At 38.9% G+C, this 23,656-nt stretch overlaps 1 protein-coding gene across 3 annotated transcripts in view; it reads right to left on the bottom strand.

The window, feature by feature from the left end:
- Positions 1-20,069, bottom strand: part of GRAMD1C (GRAM domain containing 1C) — an 84,194-nt gene extending 64,125 nt beyond the window's left edge. For 2 of the 3 annotated variants that reach the window (XM_025874486.2, XM_073893522.1), the window contains exons 1-3: positions 19,962-20,069; positions 15,407-15,556; positions 5,376-5,460 (exon numbers count right to left, since the gene is read on the bottom strand). In XM_025874486.2, coding sequence (XP_025730271.1) covers positions 5,376-5,460; positions 15,407-15,556; positions 19,962-19,988 — 262 coding nt within the window. In that variant the 5' untranslated portion in view covers positions 19,989-20,069. The remainder of the gene's footprint in view (positions 1-5,375; positions 5,461-15,406; positions 15,557-19,961) is intronic. The other variant, XM_073893523.1, reaches the window with a different exon arrangement.
- Between the last annotated feature and the right edge of the window lie 3,587 nt (positions 20,070-23,656).

The raw sequence follows: 23,656 nt of genomic DNA, 5'->3' as shown, positions 1-23,656 counted from the left end.
TTCTGTGTGGAGCACTGGGTGTTATGCACAAACAATGAATCATGGAACACTACATCAAAAACTAATGATGTAATGTATGGTAATTAACATAACAATTAAAAAATTTAAAAAAAAGAAAATTTGTAAATTTTTTTCTTGCTCCTTTGAGATATATGTGAATCTTTTTATTTTTTTATTTTTATTTATTTTTTTAAAGATTTTGTTTTATTTATTTGACAGAGAGAGACACAGCAAGAGAGGGAACACAAGCAGGGGGAGTGGGAGAGGGAGAAGCAGGCTTCCTGCAGAGCAGGGAGCCTGATGCGGGACTCGATCCCAGGACCCTGGGATCGTGACCTGAGCCGAAGGCAGACGCTTAATGACTGAGCCACCCAGGTGCCCCTACGAGAATCTTTTTAAAAGCAAAATAAGCCCCTTGCCAGTTTTAGAACCCAGGAATGTTTTCTCAAGGACCTAGTAGCCATCTCTTTGAAATGGAATCATCAAGAGAGATAGTACCCTTACCTCCCAGTTTCTGTGATAGGGTAGGAGCTTAAGGTCGGTGGGCATCTTGCTACAAGTTGCAAAACTAACTCCTGTCATAAAGATATGAGTTTATTTTTCCTTTGCATAAAGTCAGTTAGCTAACACAGAGTAGCCCCAATTATCAGGTGAATTTATGATGAAATGTGTGTGATAAATAGTACTATCAAGTCCCCTTACTTGAGGACTAGTTATCATTTATCTTTAGAACATGTGTAAAGGGTTGTATCTGTTTGGTTATTTAAAAGGGTGAGATTTCTTTCTGTCTTTCTTAACAATCTCTTTTACAGATTACCTGTGATGCACATCCTATTCCAGTTGAATGCTTATTCAATAATAAAAACTGTTTTCTTTCTTTTCTACTTTTGTGGAGTTTTCAGGATGGGTAGGATATTTTCTTTTTAATTATATTTCCCCAACATAACATTTTCTTTGGCCAAGATTAAGCAAGAAAAAAAGAAGGCACAAATGAATATTAGAAGTGAAAAGGCGGACTCCAGCTAAAGCAGATGTTTAGAAATATTCTAGGGATAGTTAGTTGTCCTAATCAGGAATTCACACTTGGGATAGGTCAGCTAACAATTTAATTAGGACTACACTCCTTCCGGGGCTACTATAAGCCCTTCTGTTACCTTTATTACTGTTTAACAACAAATGTTTGGCTAATTAGCATAGACACATTAGAAAAGGGTTTTCATTAGTGAAATTAGTGGCTTGTTTATCAGTATATTGGATGCTACACATGGGTGAAATCAGTTGTATAAATATACATGGATTGGTTAAAATCTTTTAGAGATCCTCTTCATCATTATTATTATATGCACAGAGAATAAGAACCGATTAAGCCTTCACCCTTAGGTATGGCACTTAAGTGTTATCCTACATCAGAGCTTCTCAAACTTTAATGTGCATATAAATTACCTGGGAATACTACTGGAGGACGATTTGTGTCTTCTCTCCCATGCATTTAATTATTCAAGCATTTATATCAATATAGACTCATGGATATTTATTTTATTCTTCAGGTTATAATCCGATATTGTCATTATTTTATTGCTCAAATTATTCTGTCTTTGATCACTGGGAGTTCTTTCAAGTTAGCTCCTTTTTTTTCTTTCTTTCTTTCTTTCTTTTCTTTCCTTTTTTTTTTTTTTTTTTTAGCACTTCATTACTTTCTGGCACTGTAAGACTGTATGATACTCCACAGTCATTCATCTTGTATTTTCACTGTCCCAGCCCCAGAATGGACCTTTTCAAGGAGCTCTCATTCCTTTCATTGGGGAATGGTATTTAGAGACCAATATCTGGGTCCCGGACATGCTCACTGATACTGGGATATCACTGTTTCTAGGCCCTAGCAACAGACACAGGTAGGGAATAGATGTATATATGCTAATCCACCCTTGAGTCCAATTATGTCACTCATTTGTAATACAGTTAGATTCTTTTTTTACCAGTGGCATTGCAACCTGGGATCTCCTGATACCCTGGTTGATTTAATTTGTATACAATAAAGTTACCTCTGTAAAGGTTTAACATGCAATTATGTAACCACCACCACAGTACTATATAGAATCACTGTAAAAATTCCCTTGTGAAACCACTCTCCCCTCCCAGTGCCCACAGATCTGTCTTCCATCCTTATATATTTGCATTTTTAGATTGTCATATAAATGGAATCATAAAATATGTAACCTTTGGAGTTTTGCTTTTTTCAATCACCGACCTCTACCTCAGAAACCAATACTATATGTTAATTGGATTTAAATTTTAAAAAATGAAAAAAAATAAATGAAAGGGGCCATAATTACAGATCCAATAAAAAGTAAAAGGATAATATAGGAATAATATGAACAAAAAAAAGAAAAATGTATTGAAGTTTCATCCATGTTGCTGTGCATATTAATAGCTTGTTCCTTCTTACCGCTAAATAGTATACCATTGTATAGATGTACCATAGTTTGTTTATTCATTCACCAGTTGAATGACATCTTGGTTATTCCCAATTGTTAATAAAGATGCTACAAACAATCATGTACAGGACTTTTGTGAACATAAGTTTACAGTTCACTTGAGAAAATAACTAGGATTAGTAGGTCATATGATTAAGTGTATGTTTAACTTTACAAGAAACTGCCAACTTGCCACCCAAAGCAGCTGCACCAGTTTGCATTCCCACCACTAATGGATGAGAGACCTATAGCTTTGTATCCTCATCATCATTTGGTGTTGTCAGTTGTTTTGTTGTTGTTTTTAATTTTAGCAATTCTCATTAGCAGTACAAGTAGTTTACTTGTACTTTAAGGTGCATTTCCCTATAATAATTGATGTTGAGCATTTTTTATATGCTTATTTGTCATCCATATATATCTTTGGTAAAGTGCCTATTTACCTGTTTTTTAAAGTGAGTTGTGTTCTTATTATTGACTTTTAAGAATAGTTTTATTCTAAAGACAAGGGTTTTTTTTAAATCAGATATGGGATTATCAACTATTTTCTCTCAGTCTGTAGATTGGTAGAATTATACATGGTTTTAGTTTTCTACTTTGTAAAAGTCTGCATCTTCCAAATTTTATACAATGAATAGGTTTATTATATCAGTGAGAGAAAACTATAAAATGTAAATTTTTGAAAGCGAATTTACACACTGAAAAATACCTAGAAAGTTATCCAAACAATTTTAACCAAAATTATATGTAGGTGTTAGGATTACTGATAATTTTCAATTTTTTTCTTTATATTTTTCTGTATAGCTTTAATGTTTTATAAAGAGTATATATCACTGTATCATCAGATTCTTTCAAGATGGCAATGACAAGTATGATAAATTTTGTAAAGGTTTCCATGAAAGTATTTAATTTCAAGTGACAAACTGGCAAGAAACATTTGCAACACACATGAAAAAGATCTAATTTTTTAAACATCTAACAAGCTACTACAAATTAAGAAAAAGACAAACAACCACCAGAAAAATGGACAAAGTTTTTGAAGAGAAATGTTCACAGGAAAAGAAATACAAATGGTTTATAGACATATGAATAGATGTTCAATCTCCTTTTAATTAAAGAAATGCATATTTAAACAATGATTAAGTACCATTTCTACCTACCAAATTTTACTAAAGCAAAGGTCCTGAGGTGTGGCAAAACAGGTACTTACACTGTTAATGAAAATGCAAATTGGTACAGCCTTTTTGAAGGGTAACTTGGCAATAGTAAACTTTTTAAATGCTCATTACCTTTTTGCCACAATTCCACTTCATAAAATTTTTTATCCTACAATATGTGTGCACAATGTGCCAAAACAAATGTAAAAGTTTCAGTGCAACATTAGCAGAAATAGTAAAAGACAAGAAGCAATCAAAATGTCCATCAATAAAAGATTTGTTAAATAAATTATGGTACAAAGTTCATTTAATTGAATATCAGGCAGGCATTAAAAGAATGAAGTGGATCCTTAAGTAAAGCTAATAAAAAGAGCTCAAAACAAGATTCAAAGAGTAAGCACAGTATGTTCCCATTTAAATTCTGTTAGGAATATGCATATATGCCTCTTGAAATACCTACAGAAAATTTCTGGAAATATATGTAAGAAATCACTAAAAGTGGTTATACAGCCTAGGAAGAACATTGCAGTGGTCTTGGTCAGAAGGACCACTCATTTCTCATTATATGCCCTTATACAGTGTTTGAATATTTTGTCATGAGAATGCATTACTTTCAAATGTTCTTAGAAATTGTTTTAATTCATTATAATGATATTTTGGTACTGAGCTGAACTATCCAGAAATTCAGTTACATTTTATTGAATATTGCCCAACAGTACCAGAAATCAGAAATTTCTATGAATAAATGGTTTAAATGAAATATACACTAAAATTAAAATTGAGTTCTATATTTTGATTACAAAGAATCTATATTAAGCTTATATCAAAAATGAAGCACTTTTATAAGGAAAATGGCTAAATTTTTCCTCTTAAAGTCTATTTCAAACAAAATCTATCTGAGAGATTACATGAGGGGCACCCGGCCGGCTCAGTTGGAAGAGCATGTGACTCCTGATCTCAAGGTCATGAATTCAAGCCCCACACTACGTATGGAGATTATAAAAAGAATAAATAAATAAACTTTTAAAGAAATGAATGATTACACGAAAATAACATAGCCCTAGAAAGTTTTATAAAACTGCTCATCTGTTAAGGAGTACCTTTTTCCAGGGAAAGGTAATATATATTGAACATCAAATTTAAAATTTTTCCTACAAAACCATATGAAACAAGCACCAGAAGAAACTGTGACAATAATTTTCTTTTAGTTCTATTTTCTTAGCTAGTACTTAGGTTTTGTTTGTTTGTTTGTTTTTGTTTTTTTGGTGCAAAATGGTGGTTTTTATTAAAGTACAGGGACAGGACCCATGGGAGTACTTAATATTTTTATGTCAGAAATCACTCCTCCCTGGGGCACCTGGGTGGTTCAGTCGATTAAGCGTCTGCCTTCCGCTCAGGTCATGATCCCAGGGTCCTGGGATCGAGCCCCGCATCGGGCTCCCCGCTCGGCGGGAAGCCTGCTTCTCCCTCTCCCACTCCCTCTGCTTGTGTTCCTGCTCTCGCTATCTCTCTCTGTCAAATAAATATATAAAATCTTTAAAAAAAAAAAAGAGAGAGAGAGAGAGAAAGAAGTCACTCCTCCCCAAATTACAACTTGGTTTTACATTATCTAATATGAAGCTTATCTTGAAAAATATTTTCTGTCTAGCACAAAGGCTTAAATTTCCTACAAATATTGTCACTCCTCAGTTCTACTTTGATAATGACATAGTAAAATGGTTTTTTCACAACTTCCTGTCTTTTTTACCTGCTATCAGCTTCTCTGTATCAGGTAAATGACTGAACTGTCTTTTGTATTCCTCATTCCTGTCTTTATAGGTAGAACTGGAAATCTGCAACAATAAAAAGATTAAATTTCCATTTAATTATAATCTTCATTAGATTAACTGAAATGTAGTGTCTTAGAAAATAAATTTAAAATGGGCTGTAAAATAACATGCTTTTTATGCAATATTTTGTATGTTTTTATATGAAAAACCACATACATAAACATTTCAAAAACCACCAAAAGGAAGCAAATGAAGCTCCCAGCATACTGGAATAAGGAGTTCAGCAAATTCTCTCTGCAAAAACAAATATACAGCTGGGAAAAAAAAAACTCAACAATATCATCTCAAATTACTGGAAACTGACCAAAGGCATACAATAAACTGAGAAGTATTTGTTCATGAAAATCTACTGAACTTAGGAGCCACAGAAGTCTGTGGCACTGTTTCCTTGGCCAGCAGCTCCCATTACTCTTCCTCCCCCATCGATTAAGTCAACGTGACAGTTCTACAGGCCATGAAAACTAGCAGCTATGCTGAAGAGGTGGCTGAGTTGATTCAGAGTGGAGAGCAAAAAAGCTATGCCCAGAAAAGGGAAAAATCCACGAGAGTGTGAGGTTGCAGTCTCAATTGGGGCAAGAAACAAGCACAATGGCAGATTAGCAGGGGACTTAACAAAGAGATCTTGGAGGAGAGATAGCCATAAATGGGCCTGATAAACTTCCCATGTATTCCTAGCTAAACAGAAGCTGCATGCATGTGTAGCAGAGACTAGAGAATTCCCGAACTATCCACACATTCCTGGCTAGAGACATAAGAAGTTTCCTGAGGGAAAACATAAAAATTGAGACAAACTTGAAAATGTCCTGAACATTGAATGCATTCCCCAACCTATACACAGATCTCTCAGAAGAAGGGAAAAATACTACTGGCACTATGCATTTGAGCACAATTTCTGACCAATCACTGGCTGACATAAGGGGTGACCACTGGGAAGTCAGCCTTAAAAATAAAAACAATGACAACAACAATAACAATAAGCTGAGCAGAGACCAGACAAATAGATTTCACAGATTTACTCTAGGCAAGTTACTACACAAACAAAAATCATCAATGACAAGATTTAGGGGTAGAAAGGATATGACCAGAATCCACAGTTGCTACAATACATCATCTAAATTGTACAATTCTTAACAAAAATTATGAAACATGCAAAGAAAAAGAAAAATGTGACTCATACTAAAAAAAGAGAAGCAGGCAATAGAGTCTTTCAAGGTCCCCAGATACTAGATTTAGCAGACAAAAACATCAAAGCAGTTATAAATATGTTAAACAACAGAAGAGAACCATGCTTAAAGAATTAAAGGAAGGGGCACCTGGATGGCGCAGTTGGTTAAGCATGCAACTCTTGGTTTCGGCTGAGGTCATGATCTCAAGGTCCTGGGATCAAGCCCCACATCGGGCTCATGCTCAGCAGGGAGTCTGCTTGGGATTCTCTCTCTCCCTCTCCCTCTGCCCCTCCTGCTCATGCTGTCTCTCTCTCTCAAATAAATAAATAAAATCTTTAAAATTTCTCATTATCCTAGATAATAGAAAGCATATACTTAGGATGAAGTCTTAATTAATATCCCAATAACACATTACTATTTCAGTTATTTTCCATATTCTCTATGTCATTCATCACATATGTTAATTTATTGATAATTTCTTAGTAGTCATGTTACTTTTCCAAAATATTTTTCCATGTTGATGTTGTCATCTTTAAAGAAGTATACATGTTTAAAGACATTATTTATTTGAGAGAGAGAGAGAGAGAGGAGGGGAGGGGCAGAGGGGAAGGGCAGAGCGAGAAAGAGAAGCAGACTGCCCGCTGGGCAGGAAGACTAACCCAGGACTCCATCCCAGGACCCTGGGATCATGACCTGACTCGAACACAGATGCTTAAGCCGACTGAGCTACCCAGGTGCCCCCAAACTATACTTTTTAATGTCACTAGTAGCTTCTACTTTGCAAATCCAATAGTCAATTTTCAGGCCTCACTTTACTCTATCACAATAGGTCACTCTGTCCATGCCACACTTCCTAAGATTTTATCTCATTAGCCAAATCTCAGTTTCTTTTGCTAGTTCCTGCTCTACCACCTAAACATTGGAGAGAGGTTCTAAACATTGGAGAGTCCACTTCTTTGCTTTATCCACACTTTTTTCCCTAGGTGATCTCATCCAATCTTTATAAATTTGTCTTTAAATACCATCCATACTCAAAGTCTCCCAAATTTACTCCCCGCTTCAATCTCTCTCCTGAGATTCAAGTCATAAATCCAATAGCCTATTAGACTTCGCTACTTGCATATCAAATATGCATCCACTTGATTTCCCCAACCCCCAAAACTACTTCTCTCCTGTCTTTCTCTTCCCCTAAGTGATGCTTCCATGCACCTAATTGCACTGATCAGAAACCTAGGAATCATTATCCTTGACCTTTTTCTTCTTCCTCACACACCACATCTGACCCCATCAGTAAGCTGTCAGACAGGCTAATCTTATTCCTGCCTCTTGCCTTTCCACAGAACACCACTCCCCTTTCCCCTTCCTCACGTGATTCATCTGTGTTCTTTCCTTGTCCCCGATACAGGGTTCTCTCAAATGCCACCTCCTCAGAAAAGCTTTTCCAGACCATCCTAACTGAAAATGCTACCCCCTTCCATGTGATTCTCTATACCTTACATTCCTCTATTGTCTTCTATCACTACCTGACATAATATTACACATTTGCAAAAAAAGAGAAAGAGAGAGGAAGGCAAACCATAAGAGACTATTAGCTATATAAACTATAGAAAATAAACTGAGGGCTGCTGGAGGGGAGGTGGGCAGCAGATGGGCTAAGTGGGTGATAGGTATTAAGGAGGGCACTTGTGATGAGCACTGGGTGTTGTATGTAAGTGATGAATCACTAAATTACCTCTGAAACCAATACTATACTCTATGTTAACTAGAATTTAAATAAAAACTTGAAACAAAAAAAATATATTACACATTTGCTTATGTGTATACTATTCATCTCCCAATCAGCTCTAGAATGGCAGAGATATTTAGAACAGCCTGGTGCACAGAAGACACTCAAATGAATTACTAAATTACTATTCCTGGGGTGCCCGGCTGGCTCAGTCAAAAGGGCATGTGACTCTCAGAGTCGTGAGTTCAAGCCCCATGCTGGGTGTAGAAATTACTAAAAAAAATAAACTTTTTTTTAAAGCTATTCCTATCTTAATTCATGTATATCTACCTTTGCCACTTGTTTGATAATAATGTCTCTGCTCATATACTCTTTTCATTTATCCTGTGAGAGACTGATTCTGGTCTTTCATCAAGAGTAGAAAATTTTCAGGCATATCTTTTTGAATATTGCCTTTATGCTGATCTTCTAAAACTTCTATTAGATTCACATTGGATTCCTCTTCTTTTCTTATCACTTAAGCCATTCTCTTTCAAATTTTTCTACACCTCTAGTGGCACAGTGTAACAATTTCCTCATATACTAGTTTACTGATTTTTCTCTTTAGCTGCTATAGCCCATGTCCACTGAATTTTTAAATTATTATTTCAATCACCATATTTTTTATCTAGAAACTGTATTTGGTTGTTTCCCAAATCTGCCTGGTGTCTTTAAGAATGAATCCAGGGGTGCCTGGGTGGCTCAGTCAGTTAAGTGTCTGACTCCTGGTTTCAGATCAGGTCATGAGATCAAGTCCCACATTGGGCTCTGTGTGCAGCACAGAATCTGCTTGAGATTCTCTCCCTCTGCCTCTCCCCCTGCTCATTCTCTCTCTCTAAATTAAAAAAAGAAAAAAGAATGTCTTATCCATTTATCACATGCTTAATTCCTTCTAATAAGTCTTTAATAACATCAAATAATGGTTGTATAGTTTTTTTTAAAGATTTTATTTATTTGGCAGAGAGAGAGAGAGTACAACCAGAGGGAGTGGCAGAGGGAGAAGCAGGCTCGATGTGGGGCTCGATCCCAGGACCCCGAGATCATAACCCAAACCGAAGGCAGACGCCCAACCAACTGAGCCATCCAGGTGCCCCAGTTTTATAGTTTTTATCTGGTAGTTTTATCTGAAGTTTTGAGGGTCTAATATGCTATTTATTGAATCTCCTTCTGCTCATTCATGACGTATTAAATTCAGGTCTCAAAACATCATGAGAGGTTGATAGAGTTGTGTACTCTCAGGAAGATTTCCCTCCTCCACTACTCCAAGCACAAGTTAGGCAGGTAAGCTTCCTTGTCTTCAAATGGGCAGGTGTAGGTGAATTTCTTTCCTAGTCTACCTTTCACAGAATGTCTAACTCTTCAAGAATCATGGCTTTATAAGGAGTTCCTTATAAAGTAAGGAAGCTGTCAAACAGGCCAATTTTATTCCTACAAGTCCAAGGCATCATCTCCCATCCCAGTGTGGCCATTAAAGCTTTCGTTACTGAGACAAATACACTCCTCAGGGCGGCCTCAGCATTGGCTCCTGGGCTTACAACTCTGGTAATCAGTTCCCTCTTCTTTTTTAGCCCTTAGGTATTTCCCTTGTTATTTTGTGAGCCCAGACATTCATTTTAAAAACATGTTTGTAACATTTCATCCAGCATTTCCAGGTACTTTGTAGCGGCAGTTAAATGGTCCTCATTCCATATTGCCAGAAATGCTAGCTCCTATTCCTTTACAACTAAACCTAAAAGTATTAAGATATCTAGGTTTTCAAACAAAATCTATCTATAATTAAATTTTAATTGGATAAAATATGATTTTCAAATCCAACAAAAATTGGAAAATAAATGTATTGTTTTCTCTCAGTTACCAAAGTGAAAGTCTAGAATAACCTTTTTAGCTTGAATAAATCCAAGATACATTGGGGAAGACTAACATGTGATTACAGAAAAGAGCTCTCCAAAGTTGCCAAAGTATGTTACAAACATACTAATTAATCCTCTTGGGTTTTTGTTTTTATTGTTATTTAACAGTGCAACATTAATTAATCCTCATGACGTACCTACCTCTAAATCAGGTTTGTGACAAGTTTTATCCCCCCACTTATAAGTAGAAAAGCTTACTTGTGAATAACATGACTATGATCATGCTATAAGTCAATGATAAAGAGTCAATACTTCTGATTTCTTATATAATTAGAAAAAACTTGATTACGATCTAGAAAAATTCAATTCTAAATATTTTTCTAACAAAACATAAGTATAGTATTTATTATTTGTACATATACAATGGTTCAAAATCTAGACTTGTTTTATTCTTGTTTTAGAACAGGGGCACCTGGGGGGCTTAGTCAGTTAGGCATCTGCCTTTGGCTCGAGTCATGAGTCCCGCATCGGGCTCCTGCTCAGCAGGCAGTCTGCTTCTCCCTCTCCCTTTGCTCCTCACTCCCCCCGCCGCCCATGTGCTCTCTCTCTCTCTCAAATAAATAAATAAAATCTTTAAAAAAATGTTTTAGGACAAAAATATTTTTTATTTTTATTTTATTTATTTTTTGAGAGAGTGTGCAAGTAGGGGGGTGAGAGCGGGGACAGATGGAAAGGGAGAGAGAGACTCTTATCCAGGCTCCATGCTGAGTGTGGAGCCCAGTGTGGGGCTTGACCTCACAACTCTGAGATCATGACCTGAGCTGAAATCAAGAGTCAGGTGCTTAAACAACTGAGCCACCCAGGCACCCCAGTATGTCATTTTCTAAACACAGGCAACAGAAAATCTCAAAGGCTTTTTTCTATTTTGAGTAGTTACTAGCCCTACATCACTAAGAGAAGTTACATTAAATCAGTGTGTCTGCTGCAAATCTCTATATGCTTTTCCTGTGGGACATTAATCCACCTGGAATACACCATTATTTTAGTTAGGAAAAAAAAAGAGGTTTTGTTTTGTGGGTTTTTTGGGGTTTGGTTTTGTTGTTATTGTCGCTTCCGCTATGTATTTTTACTAACAGTTAAGGACCAAAAAAGCATAAATATTTATTTGCCATTAAGTTTATTTCAAGTTTTTTTCCCTTCACATAATTTTTGCTACATTGAGACTTAAAAGTTACTCATAAAACTCATTTCCCACATACTAGGATTAAATATTTTAATTTTTAAATAAAAAAGAAAACAAATATAACAATTAAGATTCCTCTTTCTATATTACAGGATTGAAATAGAAAATCTGCAGCTGTTGGTCTCACTATCAGGTCTATGGTGATTTAATCAAACTCCTTTTTTTTTTAAGATTTTATTTATTTATTTGACAGAGAGAGAGAGCACGCGCACAAGCAGGGGGAGCAGGAGACAGAGGGAGAAGCAGACTCCCCACTGATCAGGGAGCCCGGTGTGGGACTCAATCCCAGGATCCTGGGATCATGACCTGAGCCAAAGGCAGACGCTTAACCAACTGAGCCACCCAAGCGCTCTAATCAAACTCCTTTAAATTAAAGTCCTACTGTCAGCTGTTAACTGCCCTGGAATTAAATAAATAGAACTTAAAAAATTAAGTCCTACTGTTAGAAAGACACTCACTAGCCAATCTGTTAAGCAGCACAAGATTAAATGGATAACGTCTAAAGAGAAACCAACCTCAACAACAACAAAAAACTTTTAGTGAACTCTGTTTCACTGTCTTGTATCCTTTTGTCAAGTTTTCACAGTTTTTTTATTTATGGGGAATCATCAAAATATATTTTCCAGTATTACAAATAGGAGGTCCTCTTATCCAGCACTTTTCAACCCTTTCTACCATTCTTAAGGAAAGGTGTTCCCCATGTAACATACTCCCACTGTATTTGCCCAGAGTTTTTTATGACTGATACGCAGCTACCAGGAATGTAAATTATGAGCACTTGCTAGCCAAACACCCCCTCCACCTTTTTTCTCATATTGATTCAAGACACACCAATGTTGCAATACTATGGCCCAATCTCTCATTTTATAAGTGAGGCACCTGACAGGTTAAACAACATACTCAAGAGCACCACACAGTGAAATTACCAGGGACAGAGTGTACACTCTATGCCAGATTTTAAGATTTTATTTATTTATTTGACAGAGAGAGAGAGAGACACAGTGAGAGAGGCAATACAAGCAGGGGGAGTGGGAGAGGGAGAAGCAGGCTTCCCGTGGAGCAGGGAGCCCAACACGGGGCTCGATCCCAGGACCCCGGGATCATGACCTGAGCCGAAGGCAGACGCTTAATGACTGAGCCACCCAGGCACCCCTATGCCAGATTTTCTGTTCCCAATCTCCAATTCATTCAATGATCTCACGCTGCCCTCTAAATTCACTACTGTGGAACAACTGAGTTAGCCAAGCCAGAATATATGAGTTATTCTACACCAGTGAGTTTTTCAGATCCTTGGAGCTTAACTCTTTAAATACCAAAATTTTAAAAAGTTATCAATTCCTTTGGTCATAAACCTTCCATAAGTGTGAAGGCACAAATCCAGATTCCTTGGGTATTCCAGTGAAATGGCTCTGATGTTTTTTCAATTCTTTGCTTAACTACCAGGTCATTGCCTCACGAATATTTTCCTGCTTTGGTCTTGGTCTTTCTTGTGTTGATCTTGGATCCCTCAGCGAATGCAGCCATCTTACTACACTCATTCAATTCATTTACTGCCAGGAGAATGTGAAAACACCAACAGGGTGGTGTCAGTGGTAGAAACAGATGGAGACTTCTGCTTCTGAAGCAGACTTCGTAACCATTACTTCTACCAATAACTTTATTATATTAAAGCCAACTAATCTGCATAGACCTTTGGCCTCCACATTAAGAAGCCCACGTTGCTACACTTTTTGACCTTCTGATGTCATTTCTTCCTATTGTCCATGTGTTATCACCAAGTAATTCCCCTATCTCCAATATCCTTTTCAACTACAAAATGGGAACCAACTAATTTAGGCTTATAAAAAATATGTCAAAAATATATTACAGGTATTCCAAATGAATAATTGAGGAATTCTCCTCCACAAGATACATCAGCATGACCTTTGATTTAGCTATTCAGGCTCTTTTCATTTTTGTTTGCTTCTCAGTTCTGATAGTACAGTTTCTGGGTAAGTGACCTCTGAAAAAGTCAGTAAGACTTTTAAGATGTTGTATTTGTCTTTAAATCTATTCCATGTGGGGGCGCCTGGGTGGCTCCGCTGTTAAGCATCTGCCTTTGGCTCAGGTCATGATCCCAGGGTCCTGGGATCAAGGGTCCTGGGATCAAGGGTCCTGGGATCAAGGGTCCTGGGATTGAGCCCCGCATCGGGCTCCCCGCTTGGCGGGAGGCCTGCTTGTCCCTCTCCCACTCCCCCTGCTTGTGTTCCCGCTCCCGCTAGCTCTCTCTCTCTCTCTGTCAAATAAATAAATAAAATCTTTAAAAAAATAAAATAAAATAAATAAATAAATCTATTCCATGTGAATTCATATAAAAATTCCTCAAAAAAAAAATTCCTCAAAATAAAAGTGCTTGTAATCAGCACAGAGACCTCAACTGAGCCAAAGCAGACCTTCAACGCTCTAAACAAGTGCTTCTCAAACTTGAATGCGCATACAAATCTCCTGGAATTCTTGTGAAATAAAGATTCTAATTCCGTAGGTCTGAGGTTGGGCCCAAGACTCTGCATTTCTAATCAGCTGACAGGTGATGCCAAGTCTGTTGGTCCCACATTCTACACTTTGAGTAGCAAAGCTCTAGAACACATACCTCTTTTTTTTTCTCTCTCCTATTACTAAATCCTTATTCCCCTGCTTGTTCCTTTTCTTGCTTTACCCTTCCACTTGCTTTAAGTCTGCCAAGAATAAAAAAGTCACTGTGGAGTGACTTTTTAGCCCTGTAGATAGCTCTTGGAACTATAAAGATTTTCCAATCTATAAGAAAGCTACAAAAATCATAGTGCAGAAGGGTCAAAACACTATAATAGTCACAAACTTTCTCTGAATGTAACCAAAAATAATATAATCAATATAGATGACATAATTTTCAGGATGTGCAGTTATTTGGTATATTTCTTAGCAATTAAACATTTTCCTTAGGATATGATTTTTAAAAACTTATGTTGAGTTTCTTAATAGGAATTAAGAAGCTGTTACTCATGTTAAGATTCAATAATATTCAAAAACTGAGCTACTAATTATGAACAGAATAATGGTACTTGTACTAATCTTTATAACCGTTAGTATCATGTCTTTTTTAAGCTACTCTAAAATTATAAGAAATTCTGCCACCAAGTATACCTAATCATCAAGAGATCAGCTTTCTAATAAGTTAATATTGGAACTATAAATGCCTTATAATCTTATATAAATTTCACTTATAGTTGCATTATACCAGATTCTGTCAAATATCTCATAACTCTCATAGGAACTGCTAGATTTAGAACAAGCCCTTTAAGATAATAAATGCTAGCATTCATATAGCAATAGAAATGCTGTTCTTACCAAAAGATTCTGTGCACCTAGTCAACAAGCAGGAGTCTCATTTTACAGTGGGGGAAACCTGAACCATATTCAGGTTATGCAACCAAGTAAGTACAGTGCAAATAGAATGTGAAACTCTTAACTTTAAAACCTGTCTTATAATCATTATATACTACAGGTCAAACATTGTTAAGCTTCCTTTTAGGTACCGAAACTAATTCTTTAAATAAAAATTATGTAAAATAGCTGACTTCTCAGTAATACTTTGAAATATGGTTTCTGCATAACGTTAGTCTTGCCAATACAGTGAACAACAGTGTAAGTGGAAACCAATTCTGTGGTGTAGTTTTCTCCCAGGGAAACGGAAGCAGACAATTCCACTCCAACAAACCAGACAACAGTGCATTCTAGTGGCCAAAGGAGAGCATAATCAGAAATGTCCTGGACTCTGGACTAAAAACTTAAATATCTGAAATCTAGAAGCGAATAAGACAATACTATAAGTATTATATGAATTGCTATAAACTTAAAGAAACTTTGCATTTAAGATTAAAATGAAGTTATAAGAAAGGAAAAATATTACCCAAAAGCTCCAGTCACTACTCCAGTTATGTAAATTTGGCCCCTGTTTTTTTGCTGAAACTATATTATTCTCATCCACAACTGGACTAGGAGTCTCCGCTAACTCTTCCTGTGGCTCAGTGGCAAAGCTTGACTCCCCTTCGTTTATTACCTGGAAACAAGTATCAGTAATTTAAATTACTTACTGGGAAATGCTCATTTTAAAATGAAAAGAGTTAATGTTCAAACTAAATAAATTAACTTGAGAACAATATTTAAGCTTTTAGAAAACAGTAATTTATGTTTTTTCTTCTACAGTTCATATATTTACACATGTGACAAACATTCTCCAACTACTACTACTTGTTAGGTAGTTTAATTGGCACTGGGGATTAAAAACTGAATAAAACAAAGTCCTTAGCCTCCAGAAGTTCGTAGTCAGCTAGAGGAACATTAAAGAGCAAAAAATACCATGTAATGGGAGTGACAATTAGTTCAACCTCTTTGGAGAGTAATCTGCAATGCCTAGTAAGGCCTAAAATGGCTATAAACTAAAACCCGGTGTACATGGAGTCAACCGTGTTTGTAATACTAAGAGAATGGAAGCAACCTTACTAACACTTGTGGGAAGTTGGTAAATTCACTCTGATTTATACTACCAATGGAGTTAAAAATAAATGAATCAGGCATTGGCCCCCAATCTATGGAGCATTCAGGGAAAGACTATACCCTGTGCAAGATATGGGCCCAGTGGGTGGTCACTCGTGAAAGAGAGTCATTATGGAGTTTAAAAAAAAGAGAGAAAAGAGTTGGGAGGAGGGAAGGGAGCACCCATTGTGAGAACGATGAGCTGATGAGCTCGCTGGGCCCCTAAATACCTCTGTTGTTCCTGCTTGCCCTGTTCCTGCTGCCACCTATACATCTGCTGTAACAAAAATCCTAATCCTCTGGGGTTACAGAGAAAACCACCCAGCGCACCCATGTGGCATAGCGAGGGGGTAATTCAAACTCAACTTAAGCTCAGGGTTTTTATTTTATTTTTTTCTTAAGACACAGAGAGAGAGCATGAGCAGGGGAAGGGGCAGAGAGAAAGGGAGAAGCAGACTCCCTGCTGAGCAGGGAGCCCCAGCGGGACTCAATCCCAGGACCCTGAGATCATGACCCGAGCTTACAAATGGCCTTTTAAAAAGCAGGGCCCCATGGACTACCCTTCAATCCCTAGGTAAAACAGTAAATACAACTCAATATAACATAAAACAGGGCCTTCAAGGATTGGGATTTATTATATAAGACCTAATTAGTGAAAGAGTGATTATCGCTACTGCTTCTCCACTTAACAGCCTAATGTGGCCTGTTAAAGTTGGAAAAATGAATGGTGCCTCACAGTTGATTACTTGGCCCTTGATGCTGTGCTCCTACCCATGAAGGCCCCTGTCCCCAATACTATGGAAATTATTGACTCTATCCAATCAGAAACTGGTAAATACTTGATATTCTAAATTTGGCTAATATTCTATTCAATGTCTCTTTCAATAACCTCTCAGTCATGTTTTTCCTTCACCTCTAGTGGGACACGATACACCTTCACCTAGCTAGTCACAGGATACCTCAAAAGGCTTGCCATCACATGCAGACTTTACAGGCAATATCGTAATTGTATCCGTTCTTCTCCAGGAGCACAGGTATGACATTACATTGATTACATCATCCTCTGAAGACATTCTTCTGACATACCCAGTCAGGATATACAAATATGCACAAAGGAGTTAACGAAAAGGGGATGGACCATTGCCCAAACACAGCGTAAGGACTGCTACCTTAGTTAAATTCCTGAAAATTATTTGGTAAACCAAGGGCCTCTCCACCCCTAACAATGTCAAGAAAACCCTCTCAGCACCCACAACATTAAAACAAGCTCAACATTTATTAGGCATTTTGGGGGTCTAGAGAAATATCTTCCTCGTTTACAAATTTCACTTAAGCCTATCTATACTGTTACTTGCAAATGAGTCATGCTAAATGAGGACCCCTCCCGAAAATGATTCTAAAATTTGTCAAAATTGTAATATAACAGACACTCCCATTCGTGCTATTCCCCTCCCGCCCCCCCCCCCACCCCAAACACACACACATACACACAAAGAATCCTTCACCATAGAGACTTTCGCAGCTTCTTTCCATGACTCCTGGAGTCTCTGGACCACCCACAGTGTCTGTAAGTTGTCCATGGGCTTCTGATGCAAGAAACTATCTCCCTAGCCCCACACTCCATGCCATTAGAGCGGCAGCTCCTGACAGCATAATGAACTCTCCTGGAAATAGAGGATCTACAAACCCTGTGCCTGTGATCCTCCATATCCAGCTGTTCATGCTAGGAGCCAACACCTTGCAGCTCAGCATAACTACCAAGGCCTTGCTACAGGATAAAACCAAATCTGGGCCCCCTGGCATATCTCACTTGCAGGACGACATGCTCTTCCCCGTCCTCATTCTTTTGTCAGATGTCATGGCGCTGGAAGAGGTCACCACTCTTCTGAATCCCTTGAAAACCTGAGGAGTAACTTGGGTTCAACTGAGTGAACTGCAATCAGAGTTTGTACACTTCAAACCCCCATTTGAAGTTCAATGGACAAACTTTCTATTCAGTGGACAGCATCACCACCATTACACACAATGGAGCTCACCGGATATTTACTGCTTTTCACCAAGATGTCCTTGATAAAGGTAAGGACCCAAAGGTCAGCACAACTGGCTGAACTTCCCACAGTCATCTTACTGGATGCTTGGGCCAACAACTGCCTTCATCTGCACATTTTCACAGACTCTTGGGGCACTAAAAGCTGCACCCTTTGGGGTAAAGAACTCTGGAAATCTCTCGTTTCACAGATATTCAAAATATAAATCAAGATCACACATGTCTCTTCAAACACGAAAGCCATAATAAAAGGCCTCACCAAGACCCTCCTATCCCTGTTAGAGTTCCAGACATTACTAACAGTGACCAAGGCACTCATTTTATTTCTCAAAATAAACGGAGGGGCTCTTGAACAGGGCACTCAACGTAACTTTCATCTTCCTACTAGGTGCAGGCTGCAGGCCTCATGGACAGCCATGATGGCTTACTTAAAAAAGTTCAAAACCTAAATGAAAAATAGTACATTTCAGTCATTAACCGGACATGCAGGCTGAATTACAGTAAGGAGTTTGATTCAATTTTTTTACGTTTGCCTGCTGACAGCTATTAAGCCCCTCCTCTTCCTCTTCTGTCCCTCAAACGGGGAAACTGGTAAGAAAGCCTGGGCGATCTTAGCTTTGGTGTGGGTGAGTCAAACCAAGCAAGCCCCAGTCCATACACAGGAACCCACTCCCTGACCCCAGTTTTAACCTCAATAAAAACCCGGATCTAGCTTCCTTTCCTTGCCCTTTTAAGTCGTTTAGGGTCTTCTTGAGAAGCCGGTCCTGCTGTTCCTTTTCATTAGGTAGGTGTTTAATAAGACATTATATAGAAGTAATAAGCCTTTTCATACACGCATGGTGTGTGTGGCGGTGTGTGTGTGGCATCATTCTATACCCAAATCAAACTCTTTGGGGGGGGGGGGTAAGGTTCATTCTGGCTTTATAAAGTGCCTGCGACAGAATCCTAACTCTTTAACTTATTAATTGTGTGATCTCGGCAGGCAGTCTCTCTAAATCTATTTTCTCCACTCTGCAGTGGGGGTAATAACTCTCTCTGGTCTAGACTATAAACTCACTGAGAGCAGGGGTCATGTCTCTGTTGCTCACCATCTCAACAGCCAGTGCCAGGGACAGGGGTGAAAAAATAACTCACTGGGTTCATTTATATCTATCATGCCTATTTCATAGTAATGTTTTAAGAATCAATTGAAACAGTACATCCATTTGCTCATTCCACAATTATTTGAACGCCTCTGCCATTTTGTAAACTGTAAAATGCCTCTCAAATAAAAGGCATCGCACTGATTGCAGTTCTCTAAAAGTAAAATCTATGCACACAACCAATGTAAAAGTAATGAGTATCGTGTTCAGAAATGCAGGTACTCCGGCAACGAAAGTAGGCTTTCACCCTGAAGATTAATCAGCAAGTTCTTCCGTTTATCCAATAGGGCAGTAAACAAATAACAAAACTGGTTGAAACCAAAAGCTTGGTTGACAGCACAGTGATTTAAACTCGAGTTCTGGGTCCTTTATTCAAGAGCTGATAGGGGAAGCGGGTGAGACTGGATCGACGTGATGTCGGGTCAGAATCGCGACCAAGGGGCCTGAGTCAGTGGGGCCTGAGGCTGAGACACCTGGACTAGGACTTTTCGGGACCAAATGCCAGCTCTCCCCGCCCACAGAGAAGCAGACGTTCCACCGTCGCCCAGAGGGAAAGGCTCGCAGGAAGCACAGGAAACCGTTTCCTCGGTAACAACTTTCCAAATTACTCCAAAGAGCACCAAGACAAGAGAAGGGACGAATTAATTATCATAACCTGAGAGGGTTCAAACCACTATCGTGAAGAAAACTGCCGGTCCAGCCACCGCTAGGGAAGCTGCCCCAAGCGAGGCGCCGCTTACCTGGCGGACAGTCAAAGCGCCCTCCATCGCGGCTCCCTCCGCCGCCGCGGAACCGCGCACGCGCGCCCAGCGCGGGGAGGGGGCGGCCCGGCGCGTTCCCCGCGCCCACCTCCCACCGCCCCCCCTACCCGGAGCGCGCTCCGGACTCTGGGCCCCTCGCGCCCCCGCCGCCAGACCGCCGAGGGCCACCTGGGGTCCTGCCGGCGCGCCTTACGCCCTCTGGCGGCAGTTGCCTTTGGCTAACTCGTAAGGATACAATGTTAGTTAGCCTGGAGGCCAGTCTTTACTGAGGATCAAGATGAGCCCCAGTCCTTACCTACCTCCCAACCTCAAACTCCTGTGCCTGTTTTGAAATGGCTTCTGGGCACAAGTCACTCCTCATAAAGCACCCCCCTCACCCTCTCTCACAATACATACTCTGCTCCAATGTGCAAAAAAGTGAATTGCATGGCAGTCTCGTTCCTTCAAATAAGGGCTTGAAGTTACTGATTAAAAGCTATTGAGTGTTGCAGATCCTGGTTCCCTACCTCCCAAAAAACAGCTATAAAAGACATCGTAGAGCAATTGAGGAAGCTTGAATATGAAATATATATGAGAGTTAGTGTTATGGAAGAAGTAAAAATTTGTGGATAAAGTTATTGATATTCATTATGAATAATTAATACTTTGTGGTTATGTTGGAGAATGTCTTTATTACCAGAAAATTCGTGCTCAGGTATTTAGGAGTGACATGTCATGATGCCTGCAACTTGATTTCAAATCCTTCAACAAATATGGATGCCATAGGCTGAATGTGTCCTCCTCAGATTCATACGTTGACACATAATCCCCTTCCACTATATGTGGACACTGTAAGAATACTACAGTCTATGAACAGGATGTGGGTTCTCACCAGACACAGAATCTGCAGGTGTCTCAAGCCTGGACTTCCCAGATTCCAGAACTGTGAGAAATGTTTGTTGTTTCAGCCACCTAACTTACGGTATTTTTTGTTCTAACAGCCTATATAAACTAAGACAATAGATAAGGAGAAAGAGAGAGCAAAATAGCAAAATGTTAACAATTATTCCATCTATGTGGAGGGTATACCACTATTCAGTTATTCTTTTTCTATTTCTGTATGTTTGAAAATAATCATAAAAGTTGAAGAGAAAGAGTCAAATCCACTTTCATGAAAAGTCAGATACTGCATATATTTTTTTAAATGTATTACATGTTAAAGAATAATTACCAAATAAGATAATCAAGAAGGGATATACTCTTGTTTTTGTCCTGCAAAACTTAGCATAAGTTGTGTTTTCCTTCAATATTGTATACAAGAATAGGCTGAATCAAAAAATGCCTGTTTTTCGAAATGAAGTCATGTCAAGAACTCTACTTTGGATTGAAGGAATTTAATATTGCCAACATGTTTTAATGGTACAAGATGAATGTGGTTATTATGTAAAGTATTTTAAAACTATTTAAATTTTTTAAAATTTTGAAACAATTTCAAACTTACAGAAAAGTTGCAAATATGTTACAATAACCTTTTCCCTGAGCGATTTGAAAGTAAACTATCAACAGTGTGCCTTATCAACTCTGAATACTTAGGTGAACATTTCTCCCCAACGATCATAATATGACCAACAAAATTGGGAAATTAACATTATATTACTACCTTCTAATTCTCACACCATATTAAAATTCCACCAGTTGTCCCAATAATAGCCTTTGTCGTAAAAGAATCTAGCCCCAAATCACAGGCTACCATTTGTTGCCATATCTCCTTCAATGTGCAATATTAAATGCCCCCCTGCACAGACCCCTTCTTCATCCATCCCACCCTAACACCCCTTGCCCTGGCATCGTGGTCACTGCATTCTGCATGTACACCCCTCTTACCCTGCTCAGATTTTACAACCCCTCACAGTGCCACCCCACTAACTGGTTTAAAGTATTTGTAAAGGAGGGGCGCCTGGGTGGCTCAGTCATTAAGCGTCTGCCTTTGGCTCAGGTCATGATCCCGGGGTCCTGAGATCAAGCCCCGCATCAGGCTCCCTACTCGGTGGGAAGCCGGCTTCTCTCTCCCACCCCTTCTGCTTGTGTTCCCTCTCTCACTGTGTCTCTCTCTGTCAAACAAATAAATAAAATCTTTAAAAAAATAAAATAAAATAAAGTATTTGTAAAGGAGGAAAAAAATGAAAATAATCTAATAACAATCCTGGGGTTGGGCTAGGTGAATCACTATTTAGGTTTTAGATCCAATTTTAAAAGGATGACATAATTTTCTTTTTAAGATTTTATTTATTTATTTGACACAGAGAGAGAGAGAGCATAAGGAGGGGGGAGCGGCAGGCAGAGGGAGAGGAAGAAGCAGGCTCCCCACTGAGCAGGGAGCCCCGATGCCGGACTCGATCCCAGCACCCTGGGGTCATGACCTGAGCCAAAGGGCAGACACATAACCAACTGAGCCACCCAGGCGCCCAAGGATGACATAGTTTTAAAATAGAGATTTAGAAGTTGAGAAGATAAAGAGGAAACAGCAAAGACTCTGAGAAGGAATAGCCAGTGAGATAAAAGACCTCACCCTGATGCCAAACAAAGTATTTCAAGGAGGATGAAAAAATCAAAGATGTCGGATATTGCTAACAGTTCAAGTAGGATGACAACCGAGAATAGTTCTGTATCGCTGTGTATTTAGCAATCTGGAGATCATTAGTGCCCTTAACAAGAACAACTTTGGATTGAGAGCAAATTCAAGAGAAAAAGAAGGGAGTAGAAGGCAGGATGTATAAACAACTACTTGGAAGAGTCTTGCTCTAAATGAGGCAGTGAAATTGGGTGGTAGCAGAGGGGAGATTTAGGGTCAAAGGAGGGTTCTTTCTTTTGCCTCGTTTGCAAATTTTTATTTGTTTTTTCTAAGATAGGAACAATAACAGCATATTTGAATACTCATGGGAATGATCCAACAGAGAGGTAAAATTTCTGATGCTGGAGAGGTAGAGAGGGCTGCTGGAGGGAAGACCTTGAATGGGTAAAGGGATAGGATCTACAATGCAGGTGGATGGGCTGGCCTAGAATAGGAACATGGACTCATCATCCTTAGTATCATGAAAGAATATAAGGGTACCAGTGCAGACCAGTGAATAGATGCGAAGAGTTGAGTCTCTGTGCAAGTTTTTTGGGGTTGCTTCCCGGCAGTCCCTGACTGGCAGGAGATGGCAGGGTACTCCTAGCAGGCCACAGTGGTCTGTTGAACATAAAAAATTACACACAACACCCGTGTTTTAAAAGAGCCACTCTGCGACCATGACTGAGCAAGACCAAAACAAGTCCACTCCATAGTCATGTCAACAGAGACAAAAATATGGACATGGTTCCAACCACAAAGAGGACCGAATATCCCCCTATGCTGGCTAATGGGAGTCACGGCTGCTTCTCTGTCAACGGGTTTTCACTGCACTTTGTTCCTCCCAACTTCTACATACGATTTATTAAGACACCTAACCATAGAAAGGACAAGAGTGCCTGGGTGGTTCAATTGGTTAAGCGATTAAGGGTCCAACTCTTGATTTTGGCTCAGGTCATGATCTCAGGGTTGTGCAATCAAGCCCCTCTTTGGGCTATGTGCTGGGCATGGAGCCTGCTTAAGATTCGCTCTCTTCTCTCCCTCTGCTCTTCCCCCTGCCTCTCCCCCTCTCACAAAAAACAAA

The sequence above is a fragment of the Callorhinus ursinus genome, unplaced genomic scaffold (assembly GCF_003265705.2).
Source record: "Callorhinus ursinus isolate GAN/ISIS: 27379988/994484 unplaced genomic scaffold, GSC_fseal_2.0 scaffold1, whole genome shotgun sequence".
NCBI lineage: Eukaryota > Metazoa > Chordata > Mammalia > Carnivora > Otariidae > Callorhinus > Callorhinus ursinus.
Note: the sequence above shows the minus strand (reverse complement) of the source record. Positions and strands in the feature narration are given on the sequence as shown.